This window comes from Grus americana, chromosome 5, assembly GCF_028858705.1.
Source record: "Grus americana isolate bGruAme1 chromosome 5, bGruAme1.mat, whole genome shotgun sequence".
NCBI lineage: Eukaryota > Metazoa > Chordata > Aves > Gruiformes > Gruidae > Grus > Grus americana.
Window position 1 is genome coordinate 22,449,433 of NC_072856.1, and position 21,438 is coordinate 22,470,870.

General features: G+C 45.0%; 1 protein-coding gene across 5 annotated transcripts in view; it reads left to right on the forward strand.

Annotated features, from left to right (window-relative positions):
- PRR5L (proline rich 5 like) overlaps positions 1-11,260 on the forward strand; it is a 79,169-nt gene extending 67,909 nt beyond the window's left edge. For all 5 annotated transcript variants that reach the window (XM_054827127.1, XM_054827128.1, XM_054827125.1 and 2 more), the window contains one exon: positions 8,295-11,260. In XM_054827127.1, coding sequence (XP_054683102.1) covers positions 8,295-8,677 — 383 coding nt within the window. In that variant the 3' untranslated portion in view covers positions 8,678-11,260. The remainder of the gene's footprint in view (positions 1-8,294) is intronic.
- Positions 11,261-21,438: the final 10,178 nt, after the last annotated feature.

The following is a 21,438-nucleotide window of genomic DNA, read 5'->3' on the forward strand; positions in this document are numbered from 1 at the left end:
ATTCTCCGCCCAGCCTGTAGTCGTGCTTGGGATTGCCCCCACCCCTGTGCAGGACCTTGCACTTGGCCTTGTGGAACTTCATGCAGTTTGCATGGGCCCACCTCTCTAGCCTGTCAAGGTCCCTCTGGATGGCATCCCTTCCCTCCAGTGTGTTGACCGCACCACACAGCTTGGTGTTGTCGGCAAACTTGCTGAGGGTGCACTCGATCCCACTGTCCATGTCACCGATAAAGATGTTAAACACCACCGGTCCCAATACCGACCCCTGAGGAATGCCACTTGTCACTAGTCTCCACTTGGACATCAAGCCGTTGACCGCAATTCTTTGAGTGCAACCATCCAGCTAATTCCTTATCCACCAAGTGGTCCATCTGTCAAATCCATGTTTCTCCCATTTAGAGACAAGGTTGTTGTGTGGTACAGTGTCAAATGCTTTGCACAAGTCCAGGTAGATGATGTCAGTTGGTCTTCCCTTATCCACCAACACTGTAACCTCATCATAGAAGGCCACCAAAGTGAAACAATGTTGGCTGTCACCAATCGCCTCCTTATTTATCATGTGCCTCAGCAGTTTCCAGGAGGATCTCCTCCATGATCTTGCCAGGCACAGAGATGAGACTAACTGGTCTATAGTTCCCCAGGTCTTCCTTATTACCCTTTTTAAAAAATGGGGGTTATGTTTCCCCTTTTCCAGCCAGTGGGAACTTCACCAGACTGCCACGACTTCTCAAATATGATGGATAGTGGCTTGGCCACTTCATTCACCAGTTCCCTCAGGACCCACAGGTGCATCTCATCAGGTCCCATGGATTTGTGCACCTTCAGGATCCTTAGATGGTGTCAAACTTCTCCTACAGTGGGCAATTCTTCATTCTCCCAGTCCCTGTCCCTCCAGCAGATATTGGGGTAATTGACATTCCCCATGAGGACCAGGGCTTGTGAACGTGAGGCTGCTCCTATCTGTTTATAGAGGGCCTCATCTGCTCAGTCTCCCTGGTCGGGTGGCCTGTAGCAGACTCCCACTATAGTGTCACCTGTCCCTGCCCTCCCTTTAAGCCTGACCCATAAGCTCTCAGTGGGCTCCTCATCCATTCCCAGGCAGAGCTCCAATGGACTCCAGCTGGTCATTGACATAGAGGGTGACAGCCCCCCTCATCTGCCCTGTTTGTCCTTCCTAAAGAGCCTGTATCCTTCCTTCCCAACACTGCAGTCATAGGAGCCATACCACCACTTCTCCGTGATGCCAGTGAGATCACAGCCCTGCAGGTGTGTGCACATCTCCAACTCCTCTTGTTTATTCCCCATGCTACATGCATTTGCATAGAGGCATTTCAGTTGGGCCCCCCATGAAGCTGACTTACTGGCTGGAGTGGCTGGAATTCCTTTGAGGAACTTTACCAGTGTTTTCCCGTTGGTTCCTATTACCTCAGGAGCCCCTGGCTCATCTCTCTAAGACTCCAAGTGTGCTGCAGTGTATCTATCTGGTGTGTCTCTGAGCAACAGGCTGAGGGCCCTCGCTAGCAGCCTGTCCTAACCTTGGCATGTCATCCCACAGCTTGTCACAGGCAAGCCTTCCTTCCATCTGAGGAGTCTGGAAAAAAAGTAAATCTGTGTTTAAACTGTGGATAAATGGGTCTAGGTCATAGAACTGGTACTTCACTTCAGGAAGAGGATGCCTATAGTGGAAAAATTCTCCATGCATGATCCAGGAGCTCTGCTTTCACATGTGGCAAGCCAGAAGAGATTGGCTAGCTAAGAAATGGATGTTGTGATACTGATTTGATAGTCAAGAAGATTTAAATAGAACAAGTGAAGAAAGCTCCAATCTCCCTCTGGTTTTATGAGCTTTAGCCTTTGCTTCGATGCAAATTGTAGCAAGCGGGAGACACACAACTTGTCTTGTACTACACCTTAGCAGCACAGGGGAAAAGGTGGTCTTGTAGTAGAAGTACTTATCAGGACTCAGATGATCTGTGCCTGTAACAAACTCATGGCATCACTTTAGGCAAACTGTGGCTCAGGGTTTTTGTTCTTGTGGTTCGTTGGCAATTAAATATCTTTTATGCAAGTGAATATGATTGTATAGTTCAGCATTAATTTGCATACCTGATCCTGAGGCTAAATCTAGAATGCATCTCCCCGTAGAAGTTGAGCTTTGACAAATTTGATTGTTTTGCTCTTTATGGACATCTGCATGCTGCTGGGGTATTTTGAAAGGTAGCTGCCTGACCTGTACTGAAGTTTCTAGCCATCGTGGATTTCCACCAGCTGAACAAGGCAATAGTGTCATTAGAAAAAAATTTTCACACGAACTGGCCTTGTAAACTTTATGTGCCTTAAAATCATTGTATGTACTTTGATTTTAGCTGTCATTTATTTGTCTCTATTTCCGAGGTGGCCTTTTGCCCCTGCTCCACCCTGTGCTGAGCAGGAGGAAAGAACCAACTTGTGTTTCCATTACATAACATAGACAGCAGAGCAGCACTTTTCTGCAAATAATCTTGATATTTTCAAAGTGCTGCTGTGGTGGTGGTTTCTTTTCCTTGGACTCCCACTTGTAATCAAACTTCGTCTTCCTCTCTCCCTCTTTCTGTCACCCTTCCGCTTTCTCAGAACCAGTTTCTTCTCTCATTGGGCAGCCTGTAATGGTGATGAAGCCCAGTATCTTTCCTGCAGTAGCTTTTTTGAAATGCACTGTTGGCCTTTGGGTATGCTTGCATTCTCAATGGATACTGTGGAGGCCAAATTGCCCTCTGGACAGGAGTCTTCAAGATGAACAAGCGTTGAGAAGTGCGAGTGAAGGTGTCTGATCACAGCTGTGAATACATATAAGGCTTCAGTCTGCAAGGCTGCTGTATCTTAAAGTTGAAGTGAGAAAGGAGTGCAGCAGGGATAGGTGTGAAAGGGGAGAGGACAGCTCACAGAGGGGTTCTTAGAAGGCAGCATCCCCACCTGCTCTTCTGTTACCACTCTGCTTGCTTTGCCCATGTAAATTAGCCATAGCCTGCATTATAATGATGGAGTGTGCTGAAGGGATCCAGTTGCCTAAGAAACAATATTTAAATTGGGAATAGGGAAAAAGATAAAACATTCACCTTATTCCCCAATGTATTAAACCTAACATCACTGCTGATTTGAGTTTGCTTGCAAAAAATCCCTTAAAAACTCCTCCCAGTTTATGTTCCTGGCCATAACACACCAAAATAGAAATAAAATTTCTAGTTAAACTGTGCATGACAACTCCCTTAAGAGACTGTGTTTTGTGGCCAAGAAAGTAAAGGGAGAAAAGTAAAGCAATAAATGAATGTTCAGCATTTAGCCTGATTTCTACCTGATTCTCGTCATAAAGGATTTTAATTTTTTTGCACAAAAATAATCTATGGCTATTTTTTTTTTCCTCAAAAGAGTCAGGTCATCCCTCCCCTGAAGAGAATAAACATTGGGAAACTCCTCACTCTCCATGTCTCTATTTCTCTACCTGGTCAGTCATATGTGAGCCATTTCTGTAGCTAACCTGCTCTTATAAACTTCCACTGAGGGAGGCTCCTCAACTCCTCTGTGCAGATTCTTGCAGCTCTCACCCTTGGCATTAGAAAGCATTGCTTAATGTCTTAAGGATGTCTTCGCTACTGTTTTGGGCAGAAAATAAGAGCAGAGACCTATCAGGTCTTAACTGAATTAGCAAATTCAGAAGTCAAAAGCCAGGCCTGTTTCCTCAGTCAAGCTGAAGACTGAGTAGCCTTAGTAGATGGTGACCAAACTGCCTTTTGTCTTCTTGTGTTAGTTACACAACACCCAGCCTCCTGTAACTGCCCAGGCAAGCCTTCCCAGTCCTGCCTCTTAGAGCTCCAACTTCAGGAAAAACGTTTGCTGGTGGGGGAAGCTCGAAGAATTCTTCTAACTTCTTCCACTGAGTGCCACCAGCTCTGTCACATGCGTTTCCAACACATTTCACTGAAGTCCTACCCAGTTTGCTGTGACAGCAGGATACTGGACCATTCCTGTGCTGCTGTGAAGCTGGATAATTCCTGTGGCTACATCAGATAAAATTTGAGCACTTTGTCCTTTAACCTCTTTAATTTATTTCATACCACCACCTTCCTCCTCCCTCCTCTGTCCCAACTTCTGTGAAATTTTACGGTCGGGGATTGACACAGATGAAGGTCTAGGTTATCAAAGGCAGTCAGATACTTAAACAGTTGGGTTTCCAAGTCCACCAGTGAAGTGCTAGTGTTGTCCTGGTTGGTGGGTAAGACTACGGTAAGAGGAGTGGGAGGGGAGTTTTGGTATTTTTCAGAACTGGCCTTTTCTGTCACTTGGTTAACTCTTCTGTCTGCTACAGTGTTTCACATTCAGCTGTATCTGAAGCACAGTGTCTGTTTGAGCAGCACCCTTATCTCAAAAGATTGTGGTGGCAAGAAGAGTATGGTGAAATGCTGCTATTTCTGGGACAGAAAGTAGCAGTTTGTGACAAAATAGAAGAGAGGAGAAGAGCTGAAGTTTAGTTTGTCCAAACTAAAGTATGCACTGGGGATAAACTGTTATCGATTTCTTGCCTACTTAAAAAACATGCCATGTGAATGCTGACTAAATGTGGGTCTACTTTTAGCACAAATATGCTCATGCTGGTAACCAGCTGTGTGGTTTAGGTGAACAGCAGCTGTTCCATGGCAACATGAGCCCCAGCGCACACTGCCTGCATGTCCATCCAGATTCCTGGGTGGGTGTCTTGGTTTTACCCCAGCTGGCAGCTGAGCACCACGCAGCCGCTCACTCACTCCCCCCCATCGGGATGGGGGAGAGAATTGGAAAAGTTGAAGTGAGAAAACTCGTGGGTTGAGATAAAGACATTTTAATAGGTAAAGCAAAAGCCGCGCGCACAAGCAAAGCAAAACAAGGAATTCATTCACCACTTCCCATGGGCAGGCAGGTGTTCAGGAAAGCAGGAAAGCAGGGCTCTGTCACGCGTAACGGTTACTTGGGAAGACAAACGCCATCGCTCCGAATGCCGCCGCCCCCCCCCCTCTCTTCACCCAAGCTCCTTGTAAACTGAGCATGACGTCATATGGTATGGAATATCCCCTTGGTCAGTTGGGGTCAGCTGTCCTGTCTGTGTCTCCTCCCAACTTCTTGTGCACCCCCAGCCATCCCGCTGGCAGGGCAGTGCAAGAAGCAGAAAAGGCCTTGGCTCTGTGTAAACACCACTCAACTGTCCATAGAACAAAAAAATCTCTATATTACCAACACTGTCTCCAGCACAAATCCAAAACATATCCCCACACTAGCTACTATGAAGAAAATCAGCCCTCTCAACTAAAACCAGGACAGTGGGCTTGCAACCTCTGCTCAATTCTGGGCTCAGCTCATTGCAGGGTATCTGGATTACAGTAGTAACTTCAGTATAGTCAAACTCAAGACCTTTGCTTTATTTTTGCACGCAGGAGGCGGTACAATGCTCCTGTTGCCATGCTGGTATAGGTCTGCAGGGATGTGTGTGGTCTTCTGAACTGCTGTTGGTGTTTCCTTTGATACCAGCAGGATTTTACAATCTCCCCATCCAGGTTCTGATTCTAGTCAAAAGCTGAATGATGTCAGACTTTGAAACACTGACATGTGCATCAGCTCTTTGCAGTCTGCTAGTCAGTATGTGTACGTACACACCCATGGAAACATGCACACAAGTACATATATCGTGTATAAGCCTGTGAAATGATGAATAAAGACTGGGTACCATGGTAGTTGATGTAACTAATGATACTAGTTGACCATTTTACCACAGCAGCCAAAGACGTGACAGAGTAGGGTCTCAGGATCTTTTGCCAGTTCATGTGAAGGCAGGGTCTCCAGGCTGGGCAGGAATAAATTTATATTATTGCTTTCTACAGTATGCTTGCTCTTAGTGGACTTTAATCTTTCAGATCATCAGGCTTTGCTCTTTCAGTAGCACTAAAAGTTTACACACAAAACTGGCACTTTTTTCTTATGGGAATATTTTTATTTATTTATTAAGTGAACATCAGGCCACGGCCATGATTTTTCTTTTTCCTGTGTATCCTGGCTTTTTGGGAGGGGCTGCAAGCTGTCCTTGTTTACATGAAGCATGTTTTAATTTTGAATGTGTTGTATAGGAACAGAGGAGAACAAAGATTCAGCCCTTGCCTACAAAATCTGCAGCTGTGGAGTTTGGAAAATCGGCAGCGTTTTCCATGACTCAGTTCAGTTTAATCTCCTTAGACCTCTCTAGTTAGCTAAGACACCTCTACAGAGCTGAAGCCACTGCATGATAGACATAATGTAAATATTAAATCGTGGGATAGGGGAGTGCAATGAACCATTACCTCAAGAGGCTACTAAGCTGCTCAGCGCAAGAGCTGAACAGCTCTTAAAAGATGTCTGATTTCATAATGAGATAGGAGATGGGCAGCTAAATGTGTTTAAAGATCTCAGCCTGGGTCGGTCACATTGCAAGTATGTAACTGCCCCCACCACTGGCTTTTCTCTTTTAGTATCAATACCTCACTTTGTTCACAGAATTCAGAAATAAAGAAGCCCCGATAAGTAGTGGTGAAGGTGGAGAAGCAGCTACTGCTAATGACACCAGTGTTATTTCGGCCCTGTCTACGCTGGGGTAACTTTCCAAGGCCCAGGGACAGGCAGCAGCAGAACGCTAATGCAGTGCGCAGGTTTTGGTGATGCTGGTGCTGTGCTAGGATGCTCGCCTGCTGCTGCCCTGCCTGCCACTGCTGACAGAACTGCAAGGAGGGGTGCAGAACGGAAGGCTGCTTGTGTGCTTCCCCCTTAAATGACTTTTTCCCAATGCCCTCCAACACTACAGCTTGCTGTGACTTGAGCTGCAGATGGCACCTAAAGGGTATATTCACTGTAACCAGCCTCAGAAATTATTTGTGTGTACTGTTAAGCATGAAACAAACCATTTTGAATGAATGTATTACTGGCAGCAGCAGGGCGAAGTGTTGTCATAGCTTGGCTGCTGACAATGGTGGAGTTTTGGCTGCTTACCCGTTCCTCCCTGCAAGAATATAGAGTTTGTTTTCTGCTTTTCTTCCTGATGCAAGCTTCCAAAACTCTTTTTTTAACCTTCAGTGACAAGTGTTTTGCTTTGCATTTTGTTACTCTATCTCTTATGCTCTGCAGTCTTGGTGGAAGTATTTTACATGGTTTAAAGGCTTCTGACTTTATAAAATGAGACCCTGCACTTCAAGGAAGTTGGTGAGAAACAGAGAGACAGGTAGGGAATAGCTTTATCAGCTGCTTCAGGTTGTTTAACACCACATGGCAATGCTGCACGGTGGTGGAAGACAGCGGGTGAAAAGTAATACTGTCTGATTCATCCTGCTCGGGACTGAATTACAGCAAGCCAAGGCACAAACTCAGACCCCTGCTTTTCTTAAAGCTTTCAGTGTCAGAATTGAAGTGGTGCTTCATTATTTGGGGCTAGGGACTGCACCTTGGGTTTGAGTTTTTAAACCAGGTTTGAGTTTTAAACCTTAATGTTTTTACTGAGCAGATCGTAGACCCTGCGCCCATCAATTCTGTGTCACCGCCTTCACCTGTGCTCTGCAAGTACTTCCTTTCTCTTCAGTGCCTTTCCCCCTGGGCTGTTGTGGGCTGTTGCTGTGCACCGTTAGGTGTTTTCAGTGTCTAGCCCCAGAACTAGGCATGTTTTAAAGTGGATTAAATGTTCTTTTTCTTGCATAATCTTTAAAAAATACAGTGGGATAATGCTAGCAGAACCAACTTTCCCTAGGCAGCTGTGGAGGCAGCGCAACGTAAGCATCAGGAATTTCATGTTGACACCAGCTAACGGCATCACCTGAGAGAAATTTTCCAGAGAAAGGGATGGCAACTGAGGTCCTCACTGAATGTTTCTTTGGGAACTTGTGCCACTTTAGTGTCACTGATTTTAGTGAACCTGCACGTGAGAGCTCCTACTTGGTCCTCACCCCCTGGGTAAGAGAGAAGACCATGAGGATGATGAAGAAAGTCCCTTTGCTGCACTGGTTACTTTTTGGCTTGCTTCTCTCGCAGGCAGCCGCACCATTGCCTTACAGCAGGATGGGAGGTGTCTCCTTACTGGGAGAGAGGCAGACCTCCTTTCCAAACCCCCAGCAATATGAAATAATTAGTACCTGACTGTTCCCCCATGGTAACGAGGTGGGATGCCCTGTATCTGCACACTGAGTCCTCTCTGTTCCCTGAGGCCAGCCCTAGCAGTTCGGGTGATGCTTTGTCTGTGCCCTATTGACCTTTCCTGCTTCCTTTTTCTCTTCCAGAGAGACGGTACTCCCGATCTCATCTTAAGACTGGTGTACTGAATTATTCATCTCACGTGGTGACGAGCCGGCAGCCCAGCGAGATGGCCCTGACCCCACTGACAGAGCAGGAGGGTGAGGCTTACCTGGAGAAATGTGGTAGCATCCGTCGTCACACTGTTGCCAATGCTCACTCAGATATTCAGCTCCTGGCAATGGCCTCCATGATGCACACAGGAATGGTGACTGAGGAGTCAGACAGTACCGACAAATGCCTCCTCCTGCAGCCCAGTTTTAGCCACAGGCAGTGCTCCAGTGAGCCCAGTATTGCTGATGGGCCAGACGGAGTCATGGCAGCAGGTAGGCAGGACCCTGCAGAGCTGAACTGCACATCGGTCAGCTAGAAGAAGTCTTGCTGAGGCGAGAAGAACTGTATGCACTAATCTGGACAAAGTGTTGTGTCATCCCTGCTGGGAAAAAAAAGAAAAATTTGAGTTTTGCTCATGTCATTGAAATGGCCTTGAGAGATCTTATGTCTTTTTGGGAATGCTCTCTATGCTTGTTTTCCTTGCTTGTCTGGGATCGTTGTTGATGGAGGTACCAGGCTGCTCCCTAATGAGCACTGAGGGCTGCAAAGGCTTTGCTGTTGAACAGCGCAGTCTATTGTCTGTAATGTTTCTTCCTCTACTAGACCAAGCCCTTTGGCCTCAGGTTTCCTTCTGTTTTTTTGGTGTGATACAAATTAGCCTCTTTCTGCTTTTCTTCATCTTTCCCAGTTTTGAGCTGCTTGTTTGCTCTTTGTTGCTGCAGCAGAGAGCACTGTGCTAAATGTTCACTTTTTTCCTGGTGCTTAGGGTGGTGATGGCTGAGGACTGCATTTTTCTCTTTTAAAGTTGAACTCAGGGATGAAACCATTTACATCCTGCAGAAATATCTGCTCAGGTGGCTTGTGAGAGAAGGAGATCCTTTACCTTTGCCTCCCATGGGCATGGATGAAAAGTCCAAATCTGAACAAATCAGACTTTTTTTTCCCCAGACCTGAGGAGAACTGAATATACATGGAGTCCCAGCTGAGTACTTTATATGTATTTTATTTGGTTCCAGTCATATCTTTGGGGGTGGTGGTGTAAACTGGGTGCAAAGGAGGGGTGGGCGTGTAAATTGGGGGCAAAATATAGTCCTGACCATCTTGGTATTTGGCATCAATTTGCCCTCAAAATTTCGGTGGTGGTAGGGCTACAATGAAAGGAGAAATCTAAATGGATTCCTTTGGGAAGGAGGCTCTGGGCAGAGTCTGCACTTGTGTAAGAGACATAAAGGTGCTTCTCAGCACTGGGCCATTGTGATTCCAGACCAGGAGGTGACGAACCGGATTTCATCCTTGGGCTGCTCTGGTACTTTTAGCACTTGCAGATTTCATGAGACCAAAGATAACTAGTAGAGCATAGAAAGGAGTCCTGTCTCGGTAGTGTATTCATGAAGTGCTCCTGACCTCCAGTGGTATCTGACTCAGCGCAGGGGTTTTTGCAGTCTTTGTTTTTGTTTTTGTTTTGAAGATTAGGAGTGGGTCCAGTTTGCAAGTGTCTGTCCCAGGCACTGCAGTCTGCAGTGTCTGCTTTGTGGCATCACTTGGTACTCAAATGCTGCTTCTATGGGAACAGAACCAATCTGTTTGAGCAGTCCCCTGGGATACTCCGCTGATGTCTTGCTAAGCAGATTTGCAAGTGTAATTACAGGCTTAGAGGTGAACTGAAATGCTGCCTTAAATGTCAAATCCCATTAAAAATATGTATATAACACCACTGCCACTCGAATCTAGTCCCTGTGGTACTGATTGTAAATAAATCTGTCTTGACAAGGAAACAGAAGGTTAGGACGAGCCTTCAGGATTTTTTTTGCGTACTATGACATTAACTGCAGAATTTGCCCTGCTTCTGTTGGGCATTAAGCATCTTCTGCTCCACTGGCTGCACCAAAAGTACAGCTCCCACCTGTCAGGATTTGACCTTAGTAGCATGTGCAGCAAAAAGAAAGCAGTTTATTATTTGGTAACAAAGCATCGGAAATACCAGTGAGAAGCACAAGTCACACTGCCTTTGTAAACAAGGGTGTTGCTTTGTCTCCTGTGGTTTGCAAATGTTGAAAGAGATACTTGAAAGGGCCTGCATTTTTTTGCAATCACCTAAGGCACCCTAGCTGTTGGTCTTTGTGGAAATGTGGAGTGTTTTGATCACCAGCTGTGCGTACATGTTGAAGAACAGAGATTTAGTTGTGCTGGTTGTCTCTTCCTCGGAGCATGCACAGTCCAGCGGAGGCCAGGAAAATGTGGGTTTAAGCAGTCTTCCCTTCAGATGGATTCTAGGATAAATTGTCCTCCTATTCATAAATTGGATTGACCAGGCCAACTTATTTGTTGTCATCTGCCGCAGGGTGGCCATGGATTGTGGTGGAGCTTCAGAATCTCTGTGGTGACAGCCAAACCTAGTAGACCATGCTGGTCTCACCTTGGCATGGTCCCCCCAGCGTGGGGCAGATAATAGCATCCTGCTCAAAAGGAGTTTCTGTGGCCCCTTGCAGTGATTTAAAGCCTTCTCTTAGTCACAGTGAGGCATGTGGGGAAGTGATCACCCTGCAGCATTTCAGTTCACTCTTATGAATGCTTTTCTTCTTTCTATTTCTCTAACCCATTTGCCTTCTGTAAATACCTAAACCATTTGGATTAGTAAGCAATGCCCTCTTTTATGGTGAAAATTAGAATGATTTATTTATTTCCTGACATATTCTTGGATCATCTCTAGGGCTAATAGAAATCCATTCCTGGTTTTAACTTGAATTTTGTTTTGTTTTACATATATGTATAATTTGAATTATTTTGATTTTGTGTCTGTTACTTTGCAAAAATTTGCACCAAGCCACTCTGAATCATGCACTTCCCCAGTTGTTTTGGTTTTTAGGGAGAATTAAAGCTGGTGGCTTTACTTTGTAAACTGAAGTAAACAAAACTTGTTCTGTAAACTACACTGAGGGTCTGGTCACGAGCACTACTTTTACAGCCATGTGAGATGCACAAGCCTCTGCAAGCCCGTACCTTTTACAGGCAGACTGGGTGAACCTGGAAGTGGTTGGAAAGCTGCGCCCTGCAGCTGCCATGACAGCAGTGCAAGGCTGGCCATGGAGGCAGACCTGGGGGCAGCACTGAGTGGCTGCTCTCTGCTGAGGATGCTCTCAGCCTGCAGAACCTCAGTCCCCTGGAAGCGAAAAGCAAAGACTCTGTCCCCAGGCCAGAGCTGCGGCGTGAGAATTACTTGCATTTTGGATACAGGGTTCTGGTCTGGGGTTACGCTACTTTGCCACTCACCATGTTACACAGCCATGACGGGGCACAGGGCAGGTCTTTTCTACCCTCATGGTCATCCACATGAGAAAACCTCCTGTAAGACCTGTCAGAATGGGAAGAAGGAGTTTCTCTCACCACCTCCCAAAGTCTGTCTTGTTACCTTCTAACTGGATAATTACCTAGATTGAGTCACTTCCCATCACACTGAATCTGTCTTCTCTTTTTACTCTGTCTCCTCTTCTTAAGGTAAGTGATTTATTCTCTGCATCCATACAATTCTGTCATAAACTTACTGAGGGGCCCTCAGGAGAAAGCTGTTCTTAATACAACCGGCCTTTTTCCTGACATCCCCCATTGGCAAGCAGCATGTTTTTATTGCCAGCAAGCAGAGCTGCTTCAGTCCCCAACTGGGTGGGCAGCAACCTGGTTTATTTCGGTAGGTCTTGGTGCTGGCACTGGTGGCAGCAGGGGGAGCACTGCAGGGTTTGGATTGAGGCGGAGGTAGGGTATTGCACTTTCTTTTTAGGTCTGACTGGTAATGGACCTTCCCTGGAAGGAATGGTCTTTTGATGCTTACAAGCCTGAGTCAACAGACTGAAAATACTTGACTCTTACAGGCAGCCTGTGCATCCCAGAGAGCAGAAAATGACTGTCTAGTGAGGGACAAATTGTGGTGTTTATGGTGTACTTACTTATATGAACTTCTTAATTCCACTGTAGACCCAGAGTAGCCAGTTTTCCTAACTGGATTCCCTGTTATTTCCTGACCTGACTCCTTCCCCATGCCAGCAGCAGGGCTCCTGGGCCAGGCACACACCTCTCTCCAGAGAGAGAAAGGGGAGTTGAGCGGTGTAGAAACTCAGCCAAAGTTGATGACACTGACTTGCACCAGTAGTTGCCAGAGCCAGAATTGCAGGTTCTGTGCTAAGAACAAAAGATGCTGCCTGTGCAGAGGGCTGCAGGCAGGGCCCTGCTGTGAGACTGACACATTCTCTGGGGGTCTTTCTCATACTTAGGAAAGGCTGAAGGAGGATGATTTTTAAGTATTGGTGCTATACAAGTGAAAGCGAGTTCCTCTCCTCATTCACGACTGAAATGTAGAGGCAGATAAAGATCTATTCAGCTGCGGAAACTGCAGCCAGCAGAAGCAAGTGATTGTGTTTTATCCAGTGATTTTAGTGCAGCAGGCACCTATCTGTGCCATGAGGCTGGGGCCACTCCTCACTGAGGCAGAGTCAGGCCCTTTCCATAGCCCCGCGAATCTCCCGTGTGGTTTGGTCAGTGGCATGTCTTCAACAGACTGTGGAGAAGGCCGGAGAGTGCATCCTCCTGTTAGCCTGCCCTTTGTGGTAAAACACCCACTCCTGAAAGAAATGTGTGCATTGTAGCAAACCACAAATCGGGCGTCTAAACTCCTGAAAGAGGTGGGGGGCCAGGCTGTCTGTGCTCCCTGGCTGCCCCCTTCCCCGTGCAGGATGGGTGTCTGCAGAGCCAGTGCTGCTCCCCGCATGGAGCAGCCTGGCAGGGGAGCTCAGGAAAGCAGATGAGAAAGCAAGACTTACCCTGGTGCAGATGCCCCATGGTGCCCAGGGAGTTTCCTAGGGGACATAAGCTGGAAGTTCAGCCTGCAGTCAGCTCGTTTCTCACTCACAAATACTCCAGCTCCATAGTAAAGTCTTCGCAAATTTTCCTCTTAATTCAAGTGGGAAGAGCATAGCTAGTTGGTATCTCCCTCAGCAAAGAGAAGATAATTATTTGTCCTATTTGTTTTTCAAATGTGGAAGGCAGATCTGGCAGCATGACAACAGCTTAAATGGGATTTTGTTACTTATCCACCCATTTGGATAGTGCTTACAGTCCCCCTTGCTATCCCAACAGCTCCCAGTGAGGGCACTGAGCACTTAACTAAATAAACAAAAGCTTCAAAACAGAAATGCCAGCTTTTAAAGCAGTTGTTTAGCAGCAAAGGAACAGTACATTCTCATTAATACGGTGCTCAAAATTGCATGCAGTAAAATAGCTGCCACTTTCCACCTGAGAATTGGCTGCCCTTCATTCATTACTTACACACGAAGATACCTTGAGTACTCATGTTAGTTATATCCAACCATTATTCCCACCTGGCAAAGCAAGTGCTGTATAATTGTTGTGCCAGCTTATGGCTCCTCTATGTGTTAAGTTCCTCCCTTCCAGGGGACAAATCCCGCCCCAAGCAGTTCTCCAGGTCTAGTGAAAGCTGTTCTAAGTACACAAGGAGTGGCAGCTCGGGGTGTATTAGTTGTTTGGGCTGCATTTCTCCAATCCAAATGATAATAAGAAATAGCAATTCTAGTGAGGAAATAAGTGAACTGGAAATTGTCATTATTAATCAGTAGTTGCTAGTTGTGTATGGCCAACACACTCTCTGGGCCACAAATATGGGTGCGTGTGTAGGAGACACATCTGTAAGTAAGAATGTATGGGAGAGGGCAATGAAGAAGAATTATATGCAGGTAAAGGAAATAGCTGGCTGTCCTGAGTTTGACTGGGATAGAGTTAAATTTTCTTACTAGCAGCTGGTATGGTGCTGAGTTTTGGATTTAGGATGAGGAGAATGTTGATAACGCATTAATATTTTAGTTGTTGCCAAGCAGTCAAGGACTTTTCGGCTTCTCATACTGGCCTGCCAATGAGAAGGTGGGGGGCACCCAAGAAGCCGGGAGGGGACACAGCCAGGACAGCTGATCCAAACTGGCCAAAGGTATATTCCGTACCATATGACATCATGCTCCAGTTGGGGAGTTGTCTGGGACGTGGGGCAGCTTGGGAAGTATCTGAGCATCAGGTTCAGGTGGTGAGCAATTGCACTGTGCATCACGTGTTTTGTATATTTATTATTGTTATTATTACTACTACTATTATTACTATTATTATTATTCCTGGTTCTCAGCTAGGATAGATATAATTTTCACAAGAAGCTGGGAGGGGACACAGCCAGGACAGGTGACCCAAACTAGCCAAAAGGGTATTTGATACCATGATGTCATGCTCAGTATATAAAGGGGACTGGCCAGGGAGGAGGGGCTGCTGCTCAGGGACAGGCTGGGCATCAGGTCAGGTGAGCAAATTGCATTGTGTGTCACCCACTTTCTATATTCTGTTATAAATACTGTTGTTGTTATTTCCCTCTTCCTTTGCTGTCCCAGTTAACTGTCCTTATCCTAACCCACAAGTTTTACCTTTTTCTTTTTGATTCTCTCCCCCATCCCACTGAAGGGGGCAGTGAGTGAATGGGTGTGAGGTTGTTTTAGCTGCCTGCTGGGTTAAACCATGACAGTTCTCTTCCAGCACATTCTCCACCGCTGGTCCCTTTGGACCAGACCGTTGGGTTTAACATTGTGTTGAACTCCTCCCCTTGCCCCTGCTCTGGCTTGAACTTATCCACAGACTGCAGTCCCTTCAAAAGTAAACCTGCTCCAACATGGCCTTACCCACGGCTGCAGTCCCTGCACCCCAAGGGTGTACCTGTTCTGTTGTGGGCTCATCCATGGCCACATGCTTTGAGGTGTCAAAAAAGACCATCATGGTTCAACCTGGCAGGCAGCTCAAGCAACGAATAGAGCTGTTTGCTCACTCCCCACCCACAGTGGGATGGGGGAGAGAATCGAAAAGAAAAAGGTAAAACTCGTGGGTTAGGATAAGAAAGACAGTTTAATAGGACAGAAAAGGAAAATAATAACAACAACAACAACAATAAATAATAATAATAACAATAACATACAAAACAAGTGATGCACAGGACAATTGCTCACCACCCAGACCCGATGCTCAGCTAGTTCCAGAGCCATGTGCCTCCTGGCCAACTCCCCCAGTTATATATGGAGCATGATGTCATATGGTATGGAATATCCTGTTGGTCAGTTTGGGTCAGCTGTCCTGGCAGTGTCCCCTCCCAGCAATAATATATATATTATAACCAGGACACTGACTAGATTAATCTTTTCCCAGATAATTGGTATAATAGAAGGCAGGGTGGAGGCTTAAGTATAGCTTGCTCATAAGACTTTTTAATGAGCAAAAGGAAAGCAAATTCCTTAAAAAAAAAATATCCCAAAATAAATGACTTGAAGGGTCTTACCTATCCTAAACTCCTACCATTTACAGAGCAGCTTTGCAGTACCTATAAATTGCAGCAATATTCGGGGGTCACTGTTTGAAGTACCTGTCATTAGGCTTCAGAGCTAACTCCCACTTATGCCAAGAACTAGTTTGTAATTCTTGTGGTGTAATTATTATAGACTGTGCAGTAACAATCTCTGTTACATTGGAAAATAGATTGGACTCACAGAATCATTCTCATCTCGAAATTTATGAAGACAGCTGCATTGTCTCACACCCAGGAGTTTTCTGTGGTTGCTATCATCACTGAAAATTCTTTTTTTCTTTTTTTTCTTTTTTTTTAACCTGAAAGCATGAGTTCTGTGAGAATTGCTTGGGCTCCTCAAAGAGCAGACAGGCCAGTTATGAGATGCTCAGGGTTCAAGTCAGTACTGCACCAGGACTACCTGGAAAATAACAGAATTTATATATATTAAATGTCAGTGAGAAACCACAGAATCTGTGCCATACAGCACCTACCCAGTAGGCCTCTTAGACTGATGTACATTCATTATTGGTAAGCAAGCCCTCTTTTCCACTGGGGGTTTTTAATCCACTTCACACTAAACCACCAAACACTTATTGACTAACATGTATCAATGGTTCTTGGAGCAGAAACAAGAAGTCCTCCCTTGTCTCCTGTGTATCTATTTCTAAGGGGCAGCTTCACTATCACAAGTGAACAAGACCTGCTGTCTTTGGGCTCATCTCAGGCCAATGAATTATCATTTATTTGATGGGTAGTTGGATATAAGAGATGAGAGGCTGGGAGAGGCTGTTCTGAAGGAGAGGACTGATGGCATGTGTGAAAAGTCCCCCTTAGGTGGCACATGCACTATATTTACAAGAAACACCCTGCTCTAATCCTTTTTTTTTTCCCCCTCTCCTTTGTTGGGGATGGGAGGGGAGCTCCAATGTGCATTTGGGACTTTGAATCTCAGGTATTCAGAATGACTCTCCTTTACAAGTATGAGTGAGTGCTGGGGAAGGGAGAGAGGAGGGGATTTCTTGTGATTTCCCCCTCATCCTCAGTCTTTTCTCAGAAGACGGTGGTGGGCAGCTATTACATGCTGAGCATCACTGCATTTGGTAGCGTGGATGTGGAGTTCCTCTGAGCTCCTCTGTTCAGTCTGGCACTGGATATCATCAGTCTCTCTTCTGGCTCTTAAATGTTAGACATCTTTCTTCTCTGAAAGCCCAGCAGCAGACTGGAGGCATGCTGCCCACTGCACCCGTAATCCTGATCAGAAGTGGTGGTTCATCCTTAACAGCACTGCAGCAAAAATACCTTCCACCATCTAGTCATTCTCCAGTCAAAGAGAGCGTCCCCTATTCTTTAAAAGCCCAACTCTTTGAAATAAAAATAAGTGCAAAAGTAAATGAGGCCGGACAGCATTTGCCACAACCCCCTCCTAGCTTATTAAAATGTATAAGCTGGTGTGAACAAGATGCCCGTGCTTGTGTCAGCCAAGCAAACAAAAAAAGCCCATCTTCAAAAGCTTATTTCTTCGATTTTCTCTAGCACTTAATCTAATCCATTGGCTGTCTGCCTTGTTATTGCCACCCTCCTTTGCTCGGGGTTTACAGTGTGGAAATTGGTTAAGATCTGCACCTCTCCCATCTTTGTTTTTTTCCTGACTAATTGCCGTGATTAGCTGATTCACATGCAGAGCCAGTGATGCCTTCAGGGGGCAGCAGCAGCACTTTATTCACACCTCCTCTGGCTTGGCAGTGGTTACAAAAGCTCAGCTCGTGGTGCGTCTAGCTCAGGAGCTGTGCCCAGCCTGTGCCATGCATAGGGATGCAAAGTGGCTCTGAAAGCAGGTGAGTTAATTTTGTTAATGCTGGAGAAGGTGTACAGCTTATTACTGCAGAAAATGTGTTTTTGGGAGGAGGAGGGCAGAACCTGTGGGCCAATCCTGAAAGACCTCCATGTGCTTAGTGCCACAAACAGCCTCTGGCACTGCTTGTGGTGAAAGCAAGGTGTGTGAGCAGGAGATGAAGCTTTTGGGTTAGCAACAGCAGTGCTCATACTCAGTATATCCCTTCAACCTGTCTCCTGTCCTCCACCTTCCTGAGACTCCTTTTTCTCACTGAGGTTGATAAAGCTATGTTTACCTCAATATTGCAGATCTACTCTATCCAGCAAGCTGTGTGTAAATGTAACCAGTGGAAACCAATGAACAGAAGTTCATGGCTGCCCTACAGGCTCACTGCAAATGTGCAAAATTTCTCTCACCAACACAGGGGTGTGTGAAGTCCAAACTGGAAGACCTAAACCAGTTCAGTTTTTTTGTGTGTGCCTTTAAATCATGAGAAATCATGGGTATCAAATGCTACCAGAAGGCTCTGCAATCACCCCTTCATAAAACAGACAATTGTGTCAAAATTCTGGCTGAGATGTGGTTTCTGTAGCATCAAAGCAGGCTTGCATCTAACAGGCAGGGCAGCCTTTAGTGAAGTGGGACTAATGTCCTGCCATTAATGCTGGAATTCTTCTTTTGCTTCAGACACAGATAATAGGTCCCAAAACCCGCAGCTCTGTTAGCAAGCTGCCCATACATACTGTTAAAGCCTTGGATGGGGGAGGTCAATCATTTAGGTCACTGGGCCGAAGAAGACTCTATTATGTGGAAAAACTATCTATCCACCTTTCAGGGATTCAGCATGTAGCTGGATGCAAGTTTACCTCTGGACCTTGAAGGGAAGCAAGTAAATAGGATGGTTAAATGAACCGTAACAGATCAGCTTGCATATCTGAAGGACAATCAATAGAGTGTAACAGAAGGCATAGATAGCTCTAAGGGTTGAAGGTCACACTACAAAGGGAAAAAACCTGTTTCTGTCTTGCTTTGTATCAGAACTGGTCATTCAGAGACATTCCCTTCTGTGCTACTTACCATCACTCAGTGATGAGCTGTGGTGTTGGGGTGGTCCTCTGACAAACAGAGCCATCAACTGAAAGTCTGGGCAAATAAATATTCTGCCCCCCCCCCCCCCGAATTTGTGGGTACAGGGAGATCAAAGGCTAGGGGGAAGGATAGATCTTTGTACATGTTTATGCTGCTGCATGATCTGGGATTAACAGCGCAGGTGTGAAGATGCATCCACTTTGCCCTTCTGATGGATCAAAAGTGACAGGAATGAAGCTTGAGTTTGTGGCTTTTCTTTTCCAGACCAAAACTACACCACTTGTTGAAAGAGGTTTGTCTGTGGAAAGCCTTGACTCAGTAAAGAAATTCTGCCAAGACGAAAAAACCCAACTCCCTGCTGAGTGCTAGCTTGCAGCAGAGGCAGGAAAAGCAGTGTGTGATGAAAGTCTGGCACAGGGCATAGCAGCCACAGCAGACATGGAGCAGCGCAGCAAGCTGAGGCAGTCTGGGATGGAAGGTCTCAGCTAAAAACAGAGATTGGTTATGATGGCCCCCAAACAGCAAAAGGCTGGACCAAAATAAAAACTCCACATATCGTACCTCACATGGAGTTTGAGGCCTAAATGAAAAGGAAAATCATCTTTGTGGGCTATTAAGAGAACTTTCAACAAATGAAGCAAGGATCAAACCATCTTGGTTTAGGAAATGACTTGCAAGAAAACGATCTCTTAAGACAGGGAAGTTTTAGGTGTCCTTAAATGAGGTTTGTGTAAATAGTCCTCCAAAGAGATAGATGTTCAGTATGAATTACAGTGGTCAAGAAGCACTGAGGAGAGGACACTTGACTGGTAATGTGCTTTGGAAGACCCCAGCCATAAATTTGTTTGAAAATAATTCCACCCCCATCCCCCAGCAAAAAAATATATATAAAAGAAGTGCTGATGATTCAGTCAGAAGCAGCTGGAGTGGACTGCTGTGCTTTCTGTGCGAATAACTGGTGTCCTTGCCCTATTACAAATAACTGTATGTTGCAAGTGAACCCTAGGAGCTTGCTAGAGCAATATGCAGGCCAGTACACCTTCTTGCTGAAAAGACCTCATTGCTCTGACTTTTTGTTATCCTTCATTGACTTTCAGGCATTTAATTTACAATAGGAATCCTAGACCAAAATGGATGTAAAGGTAACCTGACAAAAGCTTTTCATTGAAATAGGGACTGAATAAGAGGGTGAGGGCTGGCACCCTGTACACATGGGTATCTCTTCATTCTTCCATTCCTTGTGGTGGCCTCTTCAAAGGGCATCATCCCCACTTCGTGTGGTCTGGCGGTGCCCTATTCAGCTATGTTTTCAAGGAGCAATAAGCCTTGTCCAGTGATTATGATTAAATCAAGAGATATCAAGGATCTTTAAATGCATTTTGATGCTCACCAGCAATCCAACTCTGTTATTGCAACAGCGTATGTTACTGCAGCTGTTAGAAATGAATCAAAAGGACTTACCCTTGCTTTTACCCTTTCTGATTTTGATAAGGACATGTGAAGGTGTTGGACACACAGTTCTGGCTCAAAAACCTGGGGACAGTCTTAGTCCAGTCCAACTACTTTTATTAATGTTTTTTATTATTTTTTATATTTATATATGTTGTATATTTATGATCTATTTATATTATTAATTATATTTGCATATACTTACTACACTATATCAGTATTATTACATTACACAATTTTTAAATAATTTAAATAATTTAAATTTTATATATTTATATTATATACTTACATTTTATTTTTATTGAGTTTATTTTCTTTATTATTACTTTATTATCTTTATCTTATACTATTACAACTGAACTGAGAGTATATAAGTTAGAAACAGGCAGAAGTTAAAATATGGCTCCTTTGCATTCACACACTGGCTTCTATTGCTGTCTGAAAGCAGTGTGCAAGGAACCTGCCATGGGCATTGATCCCCATCCTGCTATTTAATTGTTTGGAAATGGTGTTCAGTGGTCTGACCTTGCCTTTCCCAACAGTACTGACTTGTCTTTCAAGATCATTGTGTTTTCTACCCTTATAAAGTCTAAACCCCTTCCATTTCCAGGGAATCCAAAATCACACTCTACCTACTTGTTTTGTTTTATTTTAGAAGTCCAGGTGCCACAGCTGAAGCAAAACAAACAAACAAACAAAAAAGGCAAATCTCTGAGTTGCATTTTAAACTTTTAAACTGCAGATTCACTTTCTGAATTTTAACTAGAAAGATGAGGACAAGCGCATGCCTATATAAAGGACTTTGGCATGAAGAAACCCAGGTGTTAGCTAAGGAGCTGTTTCTAGGAGGTGAATCACACTGCTGGCACTTGCTTAGGTAAGTCTAAACTCTACACTGTGTGAAGTTTATCACACCTGGGTGTGATACTGAAACTAGGAAAATTTGTACGTGTCACTTTGCCTTGGTAGTAACTTGGTTCCTTAACACCCTGTTAGCAAAGCCCAAGTTCATACCTGGCTGAAACTACCACTTTAATAAAGGCAGCAACAGAAGCAAAGTTAAATCTTGGAGAGAAACAAGTCCATGCATGAATGAATATCAAAATGGAAATTAAAATGCTAAGCTCAAGCATACTGTTGTAGGACTTGACAAGCCAAACTCATGGACTTAACATGACACCTTTGCCTGACAACCTGCTGCTATGTGAGCAGTCAGCGAGAAGAGTATCTGCTGCTGAAGACAGAAGGGAAAACCAACAAGTTACCAACACCGGTCTGTAGTAGAGGAGTCATGACTCTGCAGAAAACAATCTTCTCCACAGATCAGGTG